The 17,968-nt window shown below is 42.7% G+C and overlaps 1 protein-coding gene across 1 annotated transcript; it reads right to left on the bottom strand.

Annotated features, from left to right (window-relative positions):
- Positions 1-3,346: 3,346 nt before the first annotated feature.
- TEX52 (testis expressed 52) lies at positions 3,347-17,242 on the bottom strand. The gene is made up of 3 exons (XM_089671884.1): positions 16,758-17,242; positions 13,419-13,421; positions 3,347-6,286 (listed from the first exon to the last, which is right to left on the bottom strand). The coding sequence occupies exons 1-3, from the start codon at positions 17,240-17,242 to the stop codon at positions 6,043-6,045; spliced, it is 732 nt and encodes a 243-aa protein (XP_089528010.1). The 3' UTR covers positions 3,347-6,042.
- Positions 17,243-17,968: the final 726 nt, after the last annotated feature.

Raw genomic sequence — 17,968 nt, 5'->3', positions numbered from 1 at the left:
ATCAACAATTACATCACAATGCATATATTTCCTCTTTACTTTTTGTACCTTTTAAAATACATTCTGAACAGTTCAGAATATAGCCTTTGTGGTTTCACATTTAGATAAAATATCACCAACTGAAAGTTAGGGTGTCAGCTGCAAGACTGGAACACATTGTTCCACAGGAAATGAGGGGGAGGAAGTGAGCTGATGACCTGGTTCTGCAAACAGATGCTTTTAGAAATGTTAAAGCTTAAAGGGGAACTCTGCAATATTTGGGTGCTGCCACAGTTCCTGATTGCTAGCCACAACAGTCCCAGTGTAGGAAAGCAAGTGCTCTAGCAGCCGCCACACCAGTGCAGTGACTTCTACCTGAACTGACCCTGGCCTGTTTATCAACCACATTTCTGCTTGCTGCCTAGACCAGTCCTTTGCCTGATTATTGAACACATCTTTGCCTGCCACCTGAACTGTCCCATCTGCAAGTCCCACTAGCTATGTTTCTGCAAGACACCAGTCCCAGCCATCCCATGCAGACAACTGCACTCCTGAAACCACAGGTACTCTTTTGCTCATCATTTGTTCATTCTACAGTTCTACACATTTGTGAGGTATTGCCACAAATGTGTATAGTGACAGCAAAAATTCTAGCATTGTGTATGGATAATTTAATGTACCATAGTTTCTCGCTGCTCCAAGACTGCGTGCAGTTTTAAAGCGAAATATGTTAGATATCTATTTACTCAGCATAACATCATCGTTTATATTTTACCAAACAATTGGGTATTATTTTGTGTTTCTGTGCATTAAAATTCATTAAAGTGTATTTTTTCCCAAAACGTGTTTGAAAAACCGCTGTGCAAATACCGTGTGCCAAAAAAAATTACAATACCCACCATTTTATTCTCTACGGCCTTTGCTTAAACATATATAATGTTGGGGGGTTCAAAGTAATTTTCTAGCAAAAAAATGCTGATTTTTACATGTAGTAGTGGAATGTCAGAACTGGCCAAGGACTGAAGCTGTTAAATTGTCAACTTTGTGTAAGAAAAAAAATAATTTTCTTTCTTAATTTTCGAAAAAATAAAATGTTCAAGACTCTGCTGACACTCCAGGGCCTCCAAAAATATGATAGGTAGTCAGGAAATTAGATGCGTAATTTATTCCCCTTAAAAACCTGAAGGTTCTCCTTGGATTTTGGGCCCCTCTTTGTGGCTAAGCTGTGAAAAGTCTCACACGTGGTACCTCCATACTTAGGAGGAGTAGCAGAATGTGTTTAGGGTATAGTTCTAAGTATGTTCATATTGTGTGCTAGAAATATCTTATACATTTTTTAAATTTATTAATTTGCAACTGTTTGCTGTCTATTCGCCTAGGCAGCAAAAAAGTCTCACTCATGTGGTATCCCCATGGTCACAAGAAGTAGAATATGTTTTGGTGTGTAATTGTAAAAATGCTCATGCTGTAAGAAATAACTTAAAATTACAACTTTGTGAAAACCAAAAATATAATTTAATTTTGTTTCTTCACCATGGTTTGCAGAGTCTGTAGAGTTTTAGACTTTGTAGCAGAATACATTTTGCCCTAAATTTATGAAGAAGGATTATTTATTTGCAAAGTTTTATAACAGAAACTAAGGGGACCATTTTTTTCACAATTTTAAGTATTTTTCAATATATAGTAAAAAGGAAAAAAAACATTAGTGAATAAATACAACCAAAAATGTTTCATGATTAATTGTCAGTAAAAGTATCATAATGCTGGGAACTGAAAAATGGGGGTTTTACATGCTGGTCTTCAAGTGGTTTAAAAGTGAGCTTTGAGGATTATTGCTTTACAGTGCAAGTAGCTAGAACGGTCTGGGATGGTTTGCATTAAAGCACTATTAATCCTAAAAACAAAAATAAAATATATTGCAGCTCATCGATCGTTAAATAATATGTTACCCCAACATTTCATATTCCTGATGATGTGTATATTGTACCATATACTTAAAAAGTGATAAAACGTGTTCTGTTTGATTTGTACTGCTTCTTTTTCAAACTGACTGTGCTAGGCATAGAAGCACAATCCTCCCAGCATGGTCAGTTTTCTGGCTGCCCTGAGAGTAACAGTTTTAGATGCACTAGCAGATTTACATTAACAAAAAATACCCGAACTTATTTAGTTATTTATTTCAGGTACTTGTATAGCACCATCAATTTTATGCAGTGCTTTACATATATATCGTACATTCACATTAGTCCCTACCCTCAAGGAGCTTACAATCTAAGGTCCCTAACCTGCATTTATACACATACTAGGGCCAATTTAGAGAGGAGCCAATTAACCTACCAGCATGTCTTTTGGGATGTGGGAGGAAACCGGATTACTCAGAGGAAACCCACGTAGGCACAGGGAGAACATGCAAGTTCCAGGCAGGTAGTGCCATGGTTGGGATTTGAACCAACTAACCTAGTGCTGCTAGACGGAATGCTAACTACTTACCCACTGTGCTGCCCCATCCTTTTTAAGCAGTTACAGCTACAGTTTTTTTTTCTTTTGGGATAAAGGTTTTTAGCTAAATGAATAAAAGCTGATCATTGTAAGCACCCCTGTTAGTGTTAAATGGTTTGGTCCAACACTCTAAATGCTACTTTTGCTGGACAGCTCAAAAAAACATAAAACTAATGTAGCCACTACATGTAAGAACTGGTAAGCTGTAATATACAAAATGTTTGTTTTTTTGGTTTACTACTGCTTTAAAGCTCCTTTACTGCTTAAAAATATGTAAAATCTTTATTGTTCATGACAAGCCCCTGTGTGATAACATATCTGAAGTGGCAGGTTCTCTTTCATGGGACATCAGGGGTCTATTAGACCATAACCTCTCCCCTGCATTCTATTACCCTCAGTTCACATCTGTGCGGGTGGTGTTGCTGCGAGACCAGCACAAATGCCTGCCGCCGCACCACTCACACAGAGGAATGCGGGACCCATTAATTCTAATGGCATACCACCCTTCACTGGAAATCACAACCATACTGGGAACCTCGGTTCCCATGCGGGCTACGATTTCCAGAGTAGTGCAGGGACTTCTTCCCAGCGTGTCCCGAGGCGCGGGAGTCCATTCAAATGAATGGACTCTCGTGCTCGCGTAAATCGCGGCCCACACAATCACACAGATGTGAACCAGGGCTTAAAACAAATTAAGAACAGATCATGCAGCTGGCCAATGTGATGCCAGGAACAGCCGTGACTTCTCCTCCTCCTCACTCTTATGACACACAGACCGCGTTTTTAAGGAAACTTCTTCAGCCTTAGCTTAGCCAAAGGCTGTTCCTGGGATCACGGTGGAAGTGGAGGGGCTTCATTGAAACGTGTTGTGAGCCTTATGAACGAGGAAAAGAAGAACTTACGGCTGTTCCTGGGATCACTGTGGAAGTGGAGGGGCTTCATTGAAACGTGTTGTGAGCCTTATGAGCGAGGAAGAGGAGGAGAACTCACGGCTGTTACTGGGATCACGGTGGGAGTGGAGGGGCTTCACTGAAAGGTGTTGTGAGCCTTATGAGCGAGGAAGAGGAGGAGAACTCACGGCTGTTACTGGGATCAGTGGGAGTGGAGGGGCTTCACTGAAAGGTGTTGTGAGCCTTATGAGCGAGGAAGAGGATGAGAACTCACGGCTATTACTGGGATCACAGTGGAAGTGGAGGGGCTTCACTGAAACATGTTGTGAGCCTTATGAGCGAGGAAGAGGAGGAGAACTCAGGGCTGTTACTGGGATCACAATGGGAGTGGAGGGGCTTCACTGAAAGGTGTTGTGAGCCTTATGAGCGAGGGAAGAGAACTCACGGCTGTTACTGGGATAACTGTGGAAGTGGACGGGCTTCACTGAAAGGTGTTGTGAGCCTTATGAGCGAGGAGGAGGAGAACTCACGGCTGTTACTGGGATCACAGTGGGAGTGGAGGGGCTTTACTGAAATGTGTTGTGAGCCTTATGAGCGAGGAAGCAAAGGAGAACTCACGGCTGTTACTGGGATCACTGTGGAAGTGGAGGGGCTTCACTGAAAGGTGTTGTGAGCCTTATGAGCGAGGAAGGGGAGAACTCACGGCTATTACTGGGATCACAGTGGAAGTGGAGGGGCTTCATTGAAACGTGTTGTGAGCCTTATGAGTGAGGAAGAGAAGGAGAACTCACAGCTGTTACTGGGATCACAGTGGAAGTGGAGGGGCTTCACTGAAACGTGTTGTAAACCTTATGAGCGAGGAAGAGGAGGAGAACTCACGGCTGTTACTGGGATCACTGTGGAAGTGGAGGGGCTTCACTGAAACGTGTTGTGAGCCTTATGAGCGAGGAAGGGGAGAACTCACGGCTATTACTGGGATCACAGTGGAAGTGGAGGGGCTTCATTGAAACGTGTTGTGAGCCTTATGAGTGAGGAAGAGAAGGAGAACTCACAGCTGTTACTGGGATCACAGTGGAAGTGGAGGGGCTTCACTGAAACGTGTTGTAAACCTTATGAGCGAGGAAGAGGAGGAGAACTCACGGCTGTTACTGGGATCACTGTGGAAGTGGAGGGGCTTCACTGAAACGTGTTGTGAGCCTTATGAGCGAGCGTTCAGAGTCAGAAGAAAACCCCACTGCCAACGCTTCCAGGAGCAGTGGCGTTTTGGCACAAAAAATGCTTGACATGATAAACGGGCATTAACGCAAGGCACATTTAGTTCTTGATCGTTAATTCATTTTAATAATTTATCTGGCCAATGAATAAACGCCAAAGCACTTGACCTTCACGATGCTGTTTGTTCACTAATGTTCTATAACAAACCTCTGAGGGCTTCACAGAACAGCTGTATTTATACTGAGATTAAATATCACATATGTGGACTATTTACTAATTAGATGACTTCTGAAGGCAATTGGTTCCACTAGATATTAGTTAGGGGTATCAGAATAAAGGGGGCTGAATACAAATGAACGCCACACATTTCAGGTATTTACTTGAAAAACATTTATCATTTCCCTTCCACTTCACAATTATGTGCCACTTTGTGTTGGTCTATCACATGAAATCCCAATAAAATACATTTACATTTTTTGGTTGTAACATGACAAAATATAGAAAATTTCAAGGGGTATGAATACTTTTTCAAGGCACTGTAATTATAGACTTCTTGTGACAGGAGTCACTTTGGGTGGGGGGCCCATGGAACCCAGCTCATTTTGGAGAGGTGGGGAGACCCCTGTCTTAGCTCCCCATATCCCTATTATGTGTAACTCACTCTGTGCCTGTTAGGGGTACAGGGTGATCTGTCCTAATATTGTGTAGACATGTATAGGTGGGGTGGGGGTTGTTGACTGTTTAAAGCCATGTTGTTGCATCCCATTGTTCTATTGTGTGTCTTGCTTGGGAGCAAACTATTATGGGATTTATGTGTATTAGCTTAGTGGAGGGGGGGTGTCTCCAGCAGCCCTCCCTCCTGATGGGACTGTCTGCTGGAGTGAAGTTTGAATACCTGTGTGTCTCTTGTTGCTAAGTGTAGATTGCCCCGCCCTGTGTCATTATTCAGGGAGGGGGGGACTGTCCCCTGAGTGTATAAAAAGCCAGTTCAAGTTTCAAATAAAGAGTTCCATGTTCAGACAGACTGGTGTCATCTAGTCTTGTATGGTCTGTTGTTGGTGTTCGGACAGGGAAACGGTATTCTAACGGAAGTACCCAAGCACAGTCGGCTCCATTACACTTGTAAAGCCATTAAAAAGTATTCGCCAAATGCCATGTTGCTTACAGGCCAAAGGACTTTGCAGAGCGGTATGGCATAGAATCTTGAAGCAACGCCAGAATGAAAAAACACATGGGCTTGTAGGTTGTGCTCTCTGCATGTCTTTGCATGCTGCTATGCCTAAACCCTGTATGTTACTGGTAACCTGTACATTTATGCGTGTACCATACAGATCCTCAACAGTCAGTAGATGAGTGGACGTCCTTAGATAATAAAAATATTCTGAATTTGCCAGGCTCTGCACTACAAAGTGTACTGTTGCAATGGTGACCAGTGCTCTGACGGCTCTGTGTGCATTCTTCAGGTCACTTGCTTTGCAGTCCTTGGTGTGGGCATTCTGCTGTTATGTGGCACCGCAGTCCTTGCCCCTCTCTGAAGCCCCTGATACCTCCGCAGGATTTGGCTGTAATTCGGGGAGTTACTCTGCAGGGTCAGCTTTCGAGATTTGTGCGGGTTTTGGGGGGTGGAGACAAAGCCGGACTCCTCTGGGCTGCGCACTGCATGTTCCAAATCACTAACAGCACCTCTGTCAAGCGATGGGTACCTGATGAAAACACCAAATGAATAAAAGTGACACGATCTGCATGGAGTTTGAATGTTTTCCCTATGCTTATATGGGTTTCCTCCAACACTCCAAAAACATGCTGACAGGTTAATTTTCTTCTATCTAAATCAGTGGTTCTCAACCTGTGGGTCGTGACCCCTTTGGGGGTCGAACGACCATTTCACAGGGGTCCCCTAAGACCATCAGAAAACACATATTTCCGATGTGTAAAGAGCAGCTACTGTGTTGAAAGCAGCTACTCTGTTAAAAGCAGCTACTGTGTTGAAAGCAGCAGTATTGGAGGTAAAACGACACTCATGAATTATAATTACTGGGTAAATAATTTTATGATTGGGGGTCACCACAACATGAGGAACTGTATTAAAGGGTCACGGCATTAGAAAGGTTGAGAACCACTGACCTAAATGGACTATAGTATGTGTAAGTATGCATATGAGATAGGGACCTTGGATTGTAAGGCTGGCCATAGACGAGATGAAAACTGAATGTTCTGTTGAGCAAAAAATGTAAATGACATTCGTTTTGTCTTCTGGTTGTACCATCGCCGTTACAAAATTTGCACTGTTAAACAGTTTTTGCACCTGTTTTGCGCGCCTGTTTTGCAAAATCAACATGTGCTTGTTCTGGATATGTTTGTGTTTGTTGTCTTTATTTTAAGATTTACCTGCTATATTTTCTCCTTTATCTATACTGTAAGCAGACATTATGTTTCCTGGTATACTTATTCAAAACACTCAGGCCTACTCTACTAAGTACCGTACATCAGGGGTCAACATTTGTACATTTTAATGCAAAGACATTTGTGAATTCCAGACACCATATGTACTATTGATGTTTCCTGCTGCTGTTGGATCAGGCACTTTCGGCTGTGGCACGAAAATCGTATGTCGCAGCAGGCATACTAATGATGTGGAAAACAAATGAACAGGTTTTTGACTCATCTATGGCCTGCTTAAGTTTCTTGAGGGCAGGGACTGATGTAAATGTACAGTATGTAAAAAAAAGAAAACAAAATACTGATCACTTCCCCAAAGTAGTACAATGTTACTATGGTAACATTGTACTACTTTGGTCATAGTGCAATATGAAAAACATCTTAAAAAAAAGAGAAAAAATTTAATAAAAAATAAAATAAAAACATTTTTTAAAAATAATCTTTTTTTTTCGTACTGTCACCAGTCATATGCTGATGCTGTACTGCATTGGTATGTAAAAAAAAAAAAATAGTGAAAATAATTTATAAATTTCTTCATTTTCCAAAAAAATTACAACTTCAAAAAACTCACCTTGCCTCTTATTAAATACATCGGACAGTCTACTTTGCAAAAAGGGGTCATTTGGGGGATATCTGTACTGTTCTGACATTTTTGGGCCTCAAGAAATTAGATTGGCTGTCAGTACTTCAGGACTGATCAATTTTCAGATATATACCATAGTTTGTGAACTCTATTATTTAGTCTGTAGGAAAGTTATAAAAACTGATTTGGGTTATTTTCAAAGACATGTAGCAGAATACATCTTGGCCTAAATTTATGAAGAACAATTATTTATTTGCAAACTTTTATAACAGAAATAAAGAAAAAGTGTTTTTTTTTCAAAAGTTTTGGTCTTTTTTTTGTTAATTTAGCAAGAAATAAAAACCCCAGTGGTAATTAGTTTGGGTACAGTGTTGCATGACCGTGCAATTGTCATTCAAAGTGTGAGAGCACTGAAACCTGAAAATTGGCCTTGGGCAGAAATGTCTGGTATTGAAGTGGTTAGCATAAACAATTATCATCTAAAAAAATAAATAAAATAAAAATACTTGTTTTTACCTTTTTCCTTGTTTGTTACATCTCAGTTTTGCTGATCTCTTTCAGCCACTGGGCAGCCACTTTCTGTCTATGTGCACTGCAGTGATGGCTGCAATGCATTTTTTTCATGGCGGGTTCCCTTATGGTGACGACAGTGGACCATGCCTGTGTAATGTGTGTTGAAATGGCCACTTGTAGTTTCCATCGGAAGCCCATGTGACAGGGTGACAACACAGGAGCACAATTAAGATAGAGACAGAATGTTGTCACCCTATAATAGGAAATGCCTGAATGACAGCCTTCATGGCAGGATCACTAGGCAGCATTGTAATGACAGCTGCAGATTTTAAAATATTAAAAATAACGTTTGAACTGACATCTGAATGTCAGAAATTATATAAGATCTTAGTAAGTTTACATCTACTTTAACAGCTTAAAGACCGCCCTATAGTAGATATACTGCTACAGGGCGGCACCTGTGCGCAGAATCACATATATATACCTAATTTTGCATTTCCGGGTAAGGGGCACGTGTGAACCACGCATGTCCTACCCGCGCCACCATTTGCGCCTGCAGATGTCAATCCCCGGGTCCCAGCCGGTAATTACCCGCTGGTGCCCGGTGATTACCGAGCATCTCTGATGGGAAGGAAGATTGTTTTGTTTACAAACAATCTTCCTCCTGGTCAGCTCAAGCACACTGCTCGGGATGGCTGTGCACAGTACAGCCAATCCCGATCTGTGTGCTTACAGCGAAGAACACCCCCACCCCCTAGTAAAACAGTCCCAGCACACAGCTAACCCTTTGATTGCCCCTCACATTAAACCCTTCCTGCCCAGTGCCAGTGCTTTTTTTTAGCACTGATCACTGTATTTGTGTCACTAGGGTGTTAGTGACACCAAGTTAGTTCCCCTTAAATGTCAGAATGTCCACTGCAGTCCCGCTAAAAGTCGCTGATCACCGTCTAGTAGAAAAAAAAAAAAACATTATCTATACTGCCATTTGTAAACGCTATAACTTTCCCGTAAACCAATTAACCCCCCTGGTGGTATTCCCGAGTGTAGCTCAGGGTAAAGTTTCAGTACCACAAGCGGTAACCCCGAGCTACACTCGGGAATACCATGCGGCGCTGCTCCGCGTTCCCTCGATCACTTACCTTGTTCTGCGCTCCCGCGATGTCCCTCCTGCAGTGTCCCCGGCAATGTCCTCCGGTGGATGCCGGCATCTGTCATCTGGGTTCGTCCCCTGCGAGCGTCGGGACATACGGGGGACAGAACGGCGGGAAATTTGAAAATATCAAAAAGTGACATTCACTAAAATCACATAGTAAAACATTACTGTATCAAACCATTTCACATACATTTTGTCCCTAGTGCTTTGTCCTGTGCCCTGCCTGCATTTTGACTGTTCTTTCTGCCTGAGAAACGTCCATGACGTCCAAAAAGCGTCCCTTTAGGTCAAAAGCGGGTTTAGACCAGCTAGAAAACAGCGATAGTAAATCAGAACCACTTGCAGAATTGAGTGATGATTCGTGGGGAAATTCGTCATCAGCCACTGAAAACGATTATGCTACTGATGTGTGAACTTGGCACTATATTTAAAATTTCAGTGTTTTTGTTTTGATTATATTATTGAATTAAATGTATTATTATTATATTATTTTTTATGATTATTTATTAAATTATAATTTATGATTTCGTGTTTCAAATTTTATCATACCCGGGATGTTTACTAGACTCTTGTTCGGACAGATTTCAGTGAGTTATTCCTAAGACTTACAGGCCTAAAATATAAAACGTCAAATTTCCATGCAAAATAATGGTACTGCTTTCAGCACCAAAAATCTGGAATAATCATACCGCTAGGGAGGTTAATTTACACATATTGGGATTTTTTTTTTTTTTTAGCAAAGACATGTCGCAGAATACATTTTGGCCTAAATTTATGACGAAATTTGATTTTTTTTAATTTTTTTAACTGGGCATGTTTAATAGTAAAAAGTTCAAAATATTGTTTTTTTTCTCTAAATTGTCAGTCTTTTTTTTGTATATAGCGCAAAAAAAAATGCACAGGGGATCAAACTGCACCAAAAGAAAGCTCAATTCGTGGGAAAAAAGGACGTAAATTTCATTTGGGTGCAAAGTTGCATGACCGCGCAATTGTCAGTTAAGGTAAAGCAGCGCCGTACTGCAAAAAATGGCCTCGTCAAAAAGGGGGTAAATCCTCAGGAGGGCAAGTGGTTAATGAGTGCACATTATTTGCATACGCATGGTTCTTAGGCTTCTTTATTTCTCTATCTCTGGTTGCTCTTCATCACTTCACAGGTCAGAGATCATGTGAGAAAGAGGACTGTGCACTTGAAAACTCTGAAATTTTGAAACTTGAGGGACATCTTGGGGAGGTGGCATTAAGCTGTGTATTACAATCATCTGACACTCTTGTCAATGAACATGAGCAATGTCCCTTTGTCATTTTATACCTCCTGGACCAAATGAAATCAGTCTGTTTAGCTGTCTTTGTCTTTCATCTGTCCCTGTCTCTATCTTCTGTTTCCCTGCCTGCATTGTCATTTTGTATTGGAGGCTTTTGGATATTGGAACATGTTATTAGATTTTAATGATCAATTTTACAAATACTTAATTTTTTTAACATATTATATGTATTGTTTATTAGTGTTTTTAGTTCCTTGCCTGGATAAAGTTAACACATAATACATGAATAATTAATCTTTACCACTGGGAACTGGCAGCTTTCCCTGCTTTTCTTTTTTTTTTTACAGCTGTGAAAAAGTCTCAGCTGCAGGAAGATCAGATTACAGGGATGCAGAATGAGAAGTGACAGATACAACAGATACAACCCTCTTAGCAGAGATGGGACTGTCTGAATTTGTCAGCTCTACACAGGTTGATTAAATCCTAAAGCTAGCCATACACTGTTATTTTTTTTTTCTTCAAACAACAAAAACAAACGAACAGACAAATGCCCCCCCCCTCCCCCCTGCACCGCCTGCTGTCAGAATGCATTGAGTGGCTGCAGCTGTTTATCGCAATACAATTTCCACAATGTTCCTGAAACAGCTGAATTTTGATCTGTGTATGGCCAACTTAACTCCAGTAAAATCCTTTATTTACTTTTTGTTTTTGGATAGAGAGTTAACATTTATGTCATGTTCTTAACTGTCAGAATGTTCTAAGAGGTACATACACTGATAATTATAATCAGTGATATTGCAGGATGTCAAACCAATTTCTAAGGTGCAATGGCCCTGGTGAGGATGCTCTTGTCAGACAGGGTCACCCCAACTGGGGTAACCAGAATCAGAATCCAGAAAGATAGCAAAACGAGTGCCAAATCACAAATGAGTCCAAGGAAATATGAATCATTCATCAAATAATTGAACAAAACAACACACACATTTCTGGTGTCTGAGCACCCTCCTTCATCAGGGCTACAAGCAGAAAATGAAAAAACCAAAATATAGAGTGTCAAGGAGCCATCAGTTTAGAATACATTAACATAATATGTAAGAAATGGTATGTTCCAATTATTACAATAAAGCAATTTAGAATAAAGTAATATAAAATTGTTTTATTGTAGGTGGGAAGCGTTCAGACTCCTGAAATGCATTGACTGTGTTATCAATTATATGTTGAACATTTTCTTGGGCTCATTTGTGGTTTTGATGCTACCTTTCTCTTCTGAGGTTCTTTATTTCTGTCTGTCACCCCCCTGAGGAGATTTCCCTTTATTTCCTGCCCCTGTGATGCATAATCACATAAGAAATAGAGAGGTGCACAATGTCACCAGACCAGTGTTGCCTGTCAGTATCCCTAATCAACGCCACACCAGTCAGTGTTTCTAATCAGCTCCACACCAGTCCCAGTGTCCCTGATCACCGCCACACCAGTCCCAGTGTCCCTGATCACCGCCACACCAGTCCCAGTGTCCCTGATCACCGCCACACCAGTTCCAGTGTCCCTGATCACCGCCACACCAGTCCCAGTGTCCCTGATCACCTCCACACCAGTCCCAGTGTCCCTGATCACCGCCACACCAGTTCCAGTGTCCCCGATCACCGCCACACCAGTTCCAGTGTCCCCGATCACCGCCACACCAGTCCCAGTGTCCCCGATCACCGCCACACCAGTCCCAGTGTCCCTGATCACCTCCACACCAGTCTCAGTGTCCCTGATCACCTCCACACCAGTCACAGGGTCCCTGATCACCTCCACACAAGTCACATTGGCACTGATCACAGCACACCAGTCACAGTGTCCCTGATCACCGCTACACCATTCCCAGTGGTCCTGATCATTGCTACACCAGTCCCAGTGGTCCTGATCATTGCTACACCAGTTACAGTGTCCCTGATCACTACCGCACCAGTCCCAGTGTCCCTGATCACCTCCACACCAGTCACCGTGTCCCTGATCACTACCACACCAGTCCCAGTGTCCCTGATCACTTCCACATTAGTCCCAATGTCCCTGATTTCTGCTACACCTGTCCCAGTGGTCCTGATCACTAACACACCAATCCCATTGTCCCTGATTACCACCATACCAGTCACAGTGTCCCTGATCACTGCTACACCTGTCACAGTGTCCCTGATCACCGCCACACCAATCACAGTGTCCCTGATCACCTTCAAACCAGTCACAGTGTCCCTGATCACCTCCACACCAGCTGCAGTGTCCCTGATCACCTTCAAACCAGTCGCAGTGTCCCTGATTACCTCCACACCAGTCGCAGTGTCTCTGATCACCGCAACAACAGTGCCAGTGTCCCTGATCACCTCCACACCAGTCACAGTGTCCCTGATCACTACCACACCAGTCCCAGTGTCCCTGATGACTTCCACATTAGTCCCAAAGTCCCTGATCACTGCTACACCAGTCCCAGTGGCCCTGATCACTAACACACCAATCCCATTGTCCCTGATTACCGCCACACCAGTCACAGTGTCCCTGATCACCGCCACATTAGTTCCAGTGTCCCTGATCACCGCCACACCAGTCCCAGTAGCACTGATCACGGCCACACCAGTCCCAGTAGCCCTGATCACCGCCACACCAGTCACAGTAGCACTGATCACGGCCACACCAGTCCCAGTAGCCTTGATCACCGCCACACCAGTCCCAGTAGCCCTGATCACCGCCACACAAGTCTCAGTGTCCTTGATCACCATCACACCAGTCATAGTGTTACCATAAGGACTTGTTCACATGTGCAATGCTCGCTGAGGAGCCATCCATGTTTGGTTCAGACAGCATTAGCATTTGACAGGCAGTGAGAAGGCATTGTATTGCCTCACCACCTGCTTTAATCCCTTGAACCCCTCACAAACACCACCAATTACTTAAGTGTGTCACAATTGGTGGGTGTACAGTGTGTGTAATTCCTGCCGCAGCTCTGAAGCAAAGCATCGCAGCCATGGCATGTGTACACCCCTGGCCACTGCCTCTACAGCTAAAGGGGGCAGTGGTTAAGAGGCAATAAAACTGCGGCTCAACTGCAAGGTTTTACCACCCTTCAACCTCAGGAGTGATTGAACCCTCATAGCACAGTCAGTATTAATTCTCCAATCACCACAGCAGTGTCGCCAGACCAGTGTAGTTAGAATCAGTGTTCTTCATTGTCACCACAGCCGACCAGTTCAGCAACAGTTTTCTTGATCACCACCACACCAACCACAGTGTTGGAAGACCAATGCATGCCAGCAACAGTGCTCCTTATGACCGCCACATAAGTCGTAGTGCCACCACACCAGTGTAAGTCAGCAACAGTGTCCCTGAGGGTAGCTTTACACTGATGCAGTGCAGTTTTCCTGCACTGCTGCTGCAACACAGTGTACCTGCAGGTTTCGTGCAGGTTAACTGCACTTTGCCATAGAGTTCTATTGCATCAGGTAGTTTTGGTGCACTTTCTGAAAGTGTACCAAAAGTTCTGCTTGCAGTAATGAAACCTGTGGGTACACTGCGCTGCACCCGCACTGCATCAGTTTGAAAGTGCCCTGATTGTCACCACACCAGTCCCAGTACCACCAGACCATTAAAAGTCAGCAGCAATGTTCCTGATTTCTGCCACACTAGACCCCAGTGTCACTAGATCAGCGTAAGCCAGCAACAGTATTCATGATTGCCGCTACACAAGTACCACTGTCACCAGACCAGTGTGGCCAGTAATAGTGTTCCTGATCACCACCACACCAGTGCAGTGTTGCCTCTGCCTGTCTCTTGTATTAACCCTGGTTTGTGTATTAACCATGTTACTGCCTGTTGCCTGGAACAATCCTTTGCCTGTTTGCTGACCATGCCTCTGCCTGCTGCCTGAACTGACCCATCTGCACATCCAACTGACTATGTGCCTGCAGGACACGAGTCCCAGCCATCTTCTGTGGACAACTGCACTCCTGGAACCACAGAAACTCCTTTGCTCTTCCTTTCTTTAGCCTCCTGTATTATCTGGCTAGTGAACATGGCATTCCTGGGAGCAGCAACATACCAGTAGTCTAGGCTTGCTTGGATTAGAGAAGCTGTGACTGCTATAGGTAATGCTACATTAAAGTGTTACTAAATCCACAACAGTATAAAAAAAACAGTTAATAAAGTAAAACAAAATTACAGTATATTGGTTTTCACACGACTGATTTGTGTGATAAACAAGAAACAACTTTGTTACATAATCAAATCAGTCCAGGCAGTGAGTCTCACACATGGAGCACCCGCGTGAGGAGAGGGGCCAGGAGCACCGGTGGGGGACCACAGAAGAGGAGGATCAAAGACTGCTCTGTGCAATACAACTGCACATAGCAGGTTTGTTATTTTAATTAAAAAAACAAAAACAAAGCTTTTGTTTCACTTTAAGGTGCTCCTTGGATTTTGGGCTTATGTGGTTAGGCTGTGAAAAAGTCTCACACGAGGTATCGCCACACTCGGAAGGAGTAGCAAAATGTGTTTTGGGTTGTAATTCTAAGTATGCCTATGATGTGTGTTCGAAAAGTTCTTATTAATTGACAACTTTGTGTAATAAATACATTTTAGTTTTCATTCTGCATTTTCCAAAAACTTGTAGCATAAAAATTAAGTCTTTAAAAGACTCTGCATGCCTCTTAGAAAATACCTTGGGGGTGTTTGCTTTTCAAAATGTGGTCATTTTTTGGGTATTTCCATTGTCCTGGCTCTCCAGGGCCTCCAAGAATGTAAAAACTAACCAGGAATTAGATGCTTTTTTTTTCCCCTGGAATGTCTGAAGGTGCTCCTTGGATTTTGGGTCCGACTATGTGGCTAAGCCATGAAAAAGTCTCATGCATGTGTTATCGCCATACTCGGAAGGGGTAGCAGAAAGTGTGTCTAGATGTATTTCTTACTATGCCTATGATGTGTGTTAGAAATATCCTATTATTTTTATTATTACTTTGTGTTATATTCATACCTATTAATTTTCTTTCCTGCATTTTCCAAAAACTTGTGGAAAAAATTACATTTTCAAAACTCACTGGGGCGTATTTACTAAAGCTGGAGAGTGAAAAATCAGGCTCACTTCTGCATAGAAACCAATCAGCCTCCAGGTTTTATTGCCAAAGCTTAATTGAACAAGCTGAAGTTAGAAGCTGGATTATATGCAGAAATGAGCCTGATTTTGCACTCTCCAGCTTTAGTAAATAAAACCCACTACGCCTTTCACAAAATACCTTGGAGTGTTTGCTTTCCAAAGTTTGGTCATATTGTGGCTGTTTCCATTGTCTTGGTGCTTCAGGACCTCCAAAAAAAAGCCTCCTTGGATTGTAAACCCCTCTATGCAGCTAGTCTCACACATGTAATATCCCTATGCTTGGGAGGCATAGCAGAATGTCTGCTTTTATTTATTTGATTTCTTCCTTTAGGAAAAAATTGTGACAAAAAATCCCAACTTCAAAAAAACTCACCATGCCTCTTACTAATAACTGTGGACTGTCTACTTTATAAAAAGGGGTAATTTGGGGTGTGTTTGTACTATTCTGAAATTTTGGGGCATCACAAAATGAAATGAGCAGTCAGTACATCAGGTCTAATCAATTTACAAATACTGTATATATACACCATAGATTGTAGACTCTATAAAGTTCACACAGACTAAATAATATAGACTGATTTACGTTATTTTTACCAAAGAAATGCAGCAGAATAAATTTTTGCCTAAATGTTTGCAATTATTTGCAAATAGCAAAACAAAAAACAGGGCTGATTAAATACCATCAAAAGGAAGCCCTATCTGTCCAAAAAAATGATAAAAGAAATTTGGGTACATTGTTGCATTACTGAGTAATTGTTATGTCAAGTGTGACAGTGCTGTAATTCCGAGAAATGGCCTGAGCAGGAAGGGGGTGTAAGTGTCTGGAATTGGAGTGATTAAACTTTGCTAATCTTGATGAAATTGTGGGGTTTGGTAATACAAGTTTAGGTTTACAGTTACTCCGATTAGCAGCTAAAACCGTGTCCTATTTCATGCAGAGGAAGTAAGTAGAGAAGAAGTTTCAGGCAGAGCAGAGGCACTCTGGGGAAATATGTGCAACCTCAGGAAACGGGTCACTTTACAGGGCACAGCATATTACAAGTAGGCAGTAGGTGCTAGGACAACTTCAAATGGTTTATACTAACCAGTTTGGTCCACTCACCGTTTGTACCCAGGAGGTGGAAGGATGTTCCCTTGTGAGTCCATAGGAGGCGCTCTTCCTTGGCTCCGTATATGTAAAGCACGTGCTTCCCTCTCGTCTCTCCGAACCCCGCTGCAGCGAGCAAACTTACTCCATGTGTTCTCCTCCATTCGGGAGGGCGCAGGAATGGGCTCTTGAAGTCTGGGGCTGGCTGGGGCCGCAGTTACCTGTCTCCACACAGCGCTATCATATGGCTGGTCCGAGCGCAGTGGGAGGAGAGGAGGCAGCCGGCTGACCTCTAACCAAGTCAGGTAGCCCAGGGTGTCACAAGTGTGCTGCTCCTTTAGGGGGTTCCTCAGTCTTCTCAGCAGCTCTAACTTTGCATCGCTATAAGGAGGGCTCTGCAGTAATATTCGATGGATTCCACGAGGCGCAAAGCCAGGGGAGCGAACTGGGGGGTCTGGTAGCAGGGGTACAGGGTGGGGGGAGGGAATCACTGTTGACATGTCTGTAAATCCAGAAAGACCTGAAACAAAAATCAAGCTTTAAAATCAGGTCAAAACTGACCTATTGATTACTACTGAGAGAGAAATAGGGGAACAATGAAGCTCAATCACTGTGCAGCACTACGAAACAAGAAGCATGGCCTGCATCTGTAATAAGCAAAAATGGCTGCCCCCATGTCCAAATATATTTATAAACCACACACACCAAAAAGACAATTTTAAAAAAACATTTCTGCACCCTAAGATTATTTAAGCACCCACACAACAGCCCTATACAGAGGAGAAATATGGAGGCTGCCATTGCTGACCTCCTCCTCCTAGTTTTCTGGCCTCGATGTTCTGACATAGTATGCATCTCGTGAAATCAGAGCAAAGTTATAACAACTATTTACACTCAATGGCCACTTTATTAGGTACATCTGTTCAATTGCTTGGTAACACAAATTGCTAATCAGCCAATCACATGGCAGCAACTCAATGTATTTAGGTATCTAGATGTGGTGAAGACAACTTACTGAAGATCAAACCAAGCATCCGAATGGGGAAGAAAGGGGACTTAAGTGACTTTGAACGTGGCATGGTTGTTGGTGCCAGACAGGTTGGCCTGAGTATTTCAAAAACTGCTGATCTATTGATATTTTTATGCACAGCCATCTCTAGGGTTTACAGAGAATGGTCCGAAAAAGAGAAAATATCCAGTGAGTGGCAGTTGTGTGGATGAAAATG

Source organism: Staurois parvus, unplaced genomic scaffold (genome assembly GCF_062004578.1).
Source record: "Staurois parvus isolate SC_StPar_1 unplaced genomic scaffold, SC_StPar_1.0 ptg000114l, whole genome shotgun sequence".
NCBI lineage: Eukaryota > Metazoa > Chordata > Amphibia > Anura > Ranidae > Staurois > Staurois parvus.
This window is presented reverse-complemented; position numbering and strand designations above follow the sequence as displayed.

Coding starts and splice junctions, on each gene's coding strand:
- TEX52 (XM_089671884.1), bottom strand. CDS start 17,242: ATGTCAACAGTGATTCCCTCCCCCCACCCTGTACCCCTGCTACCAGAC.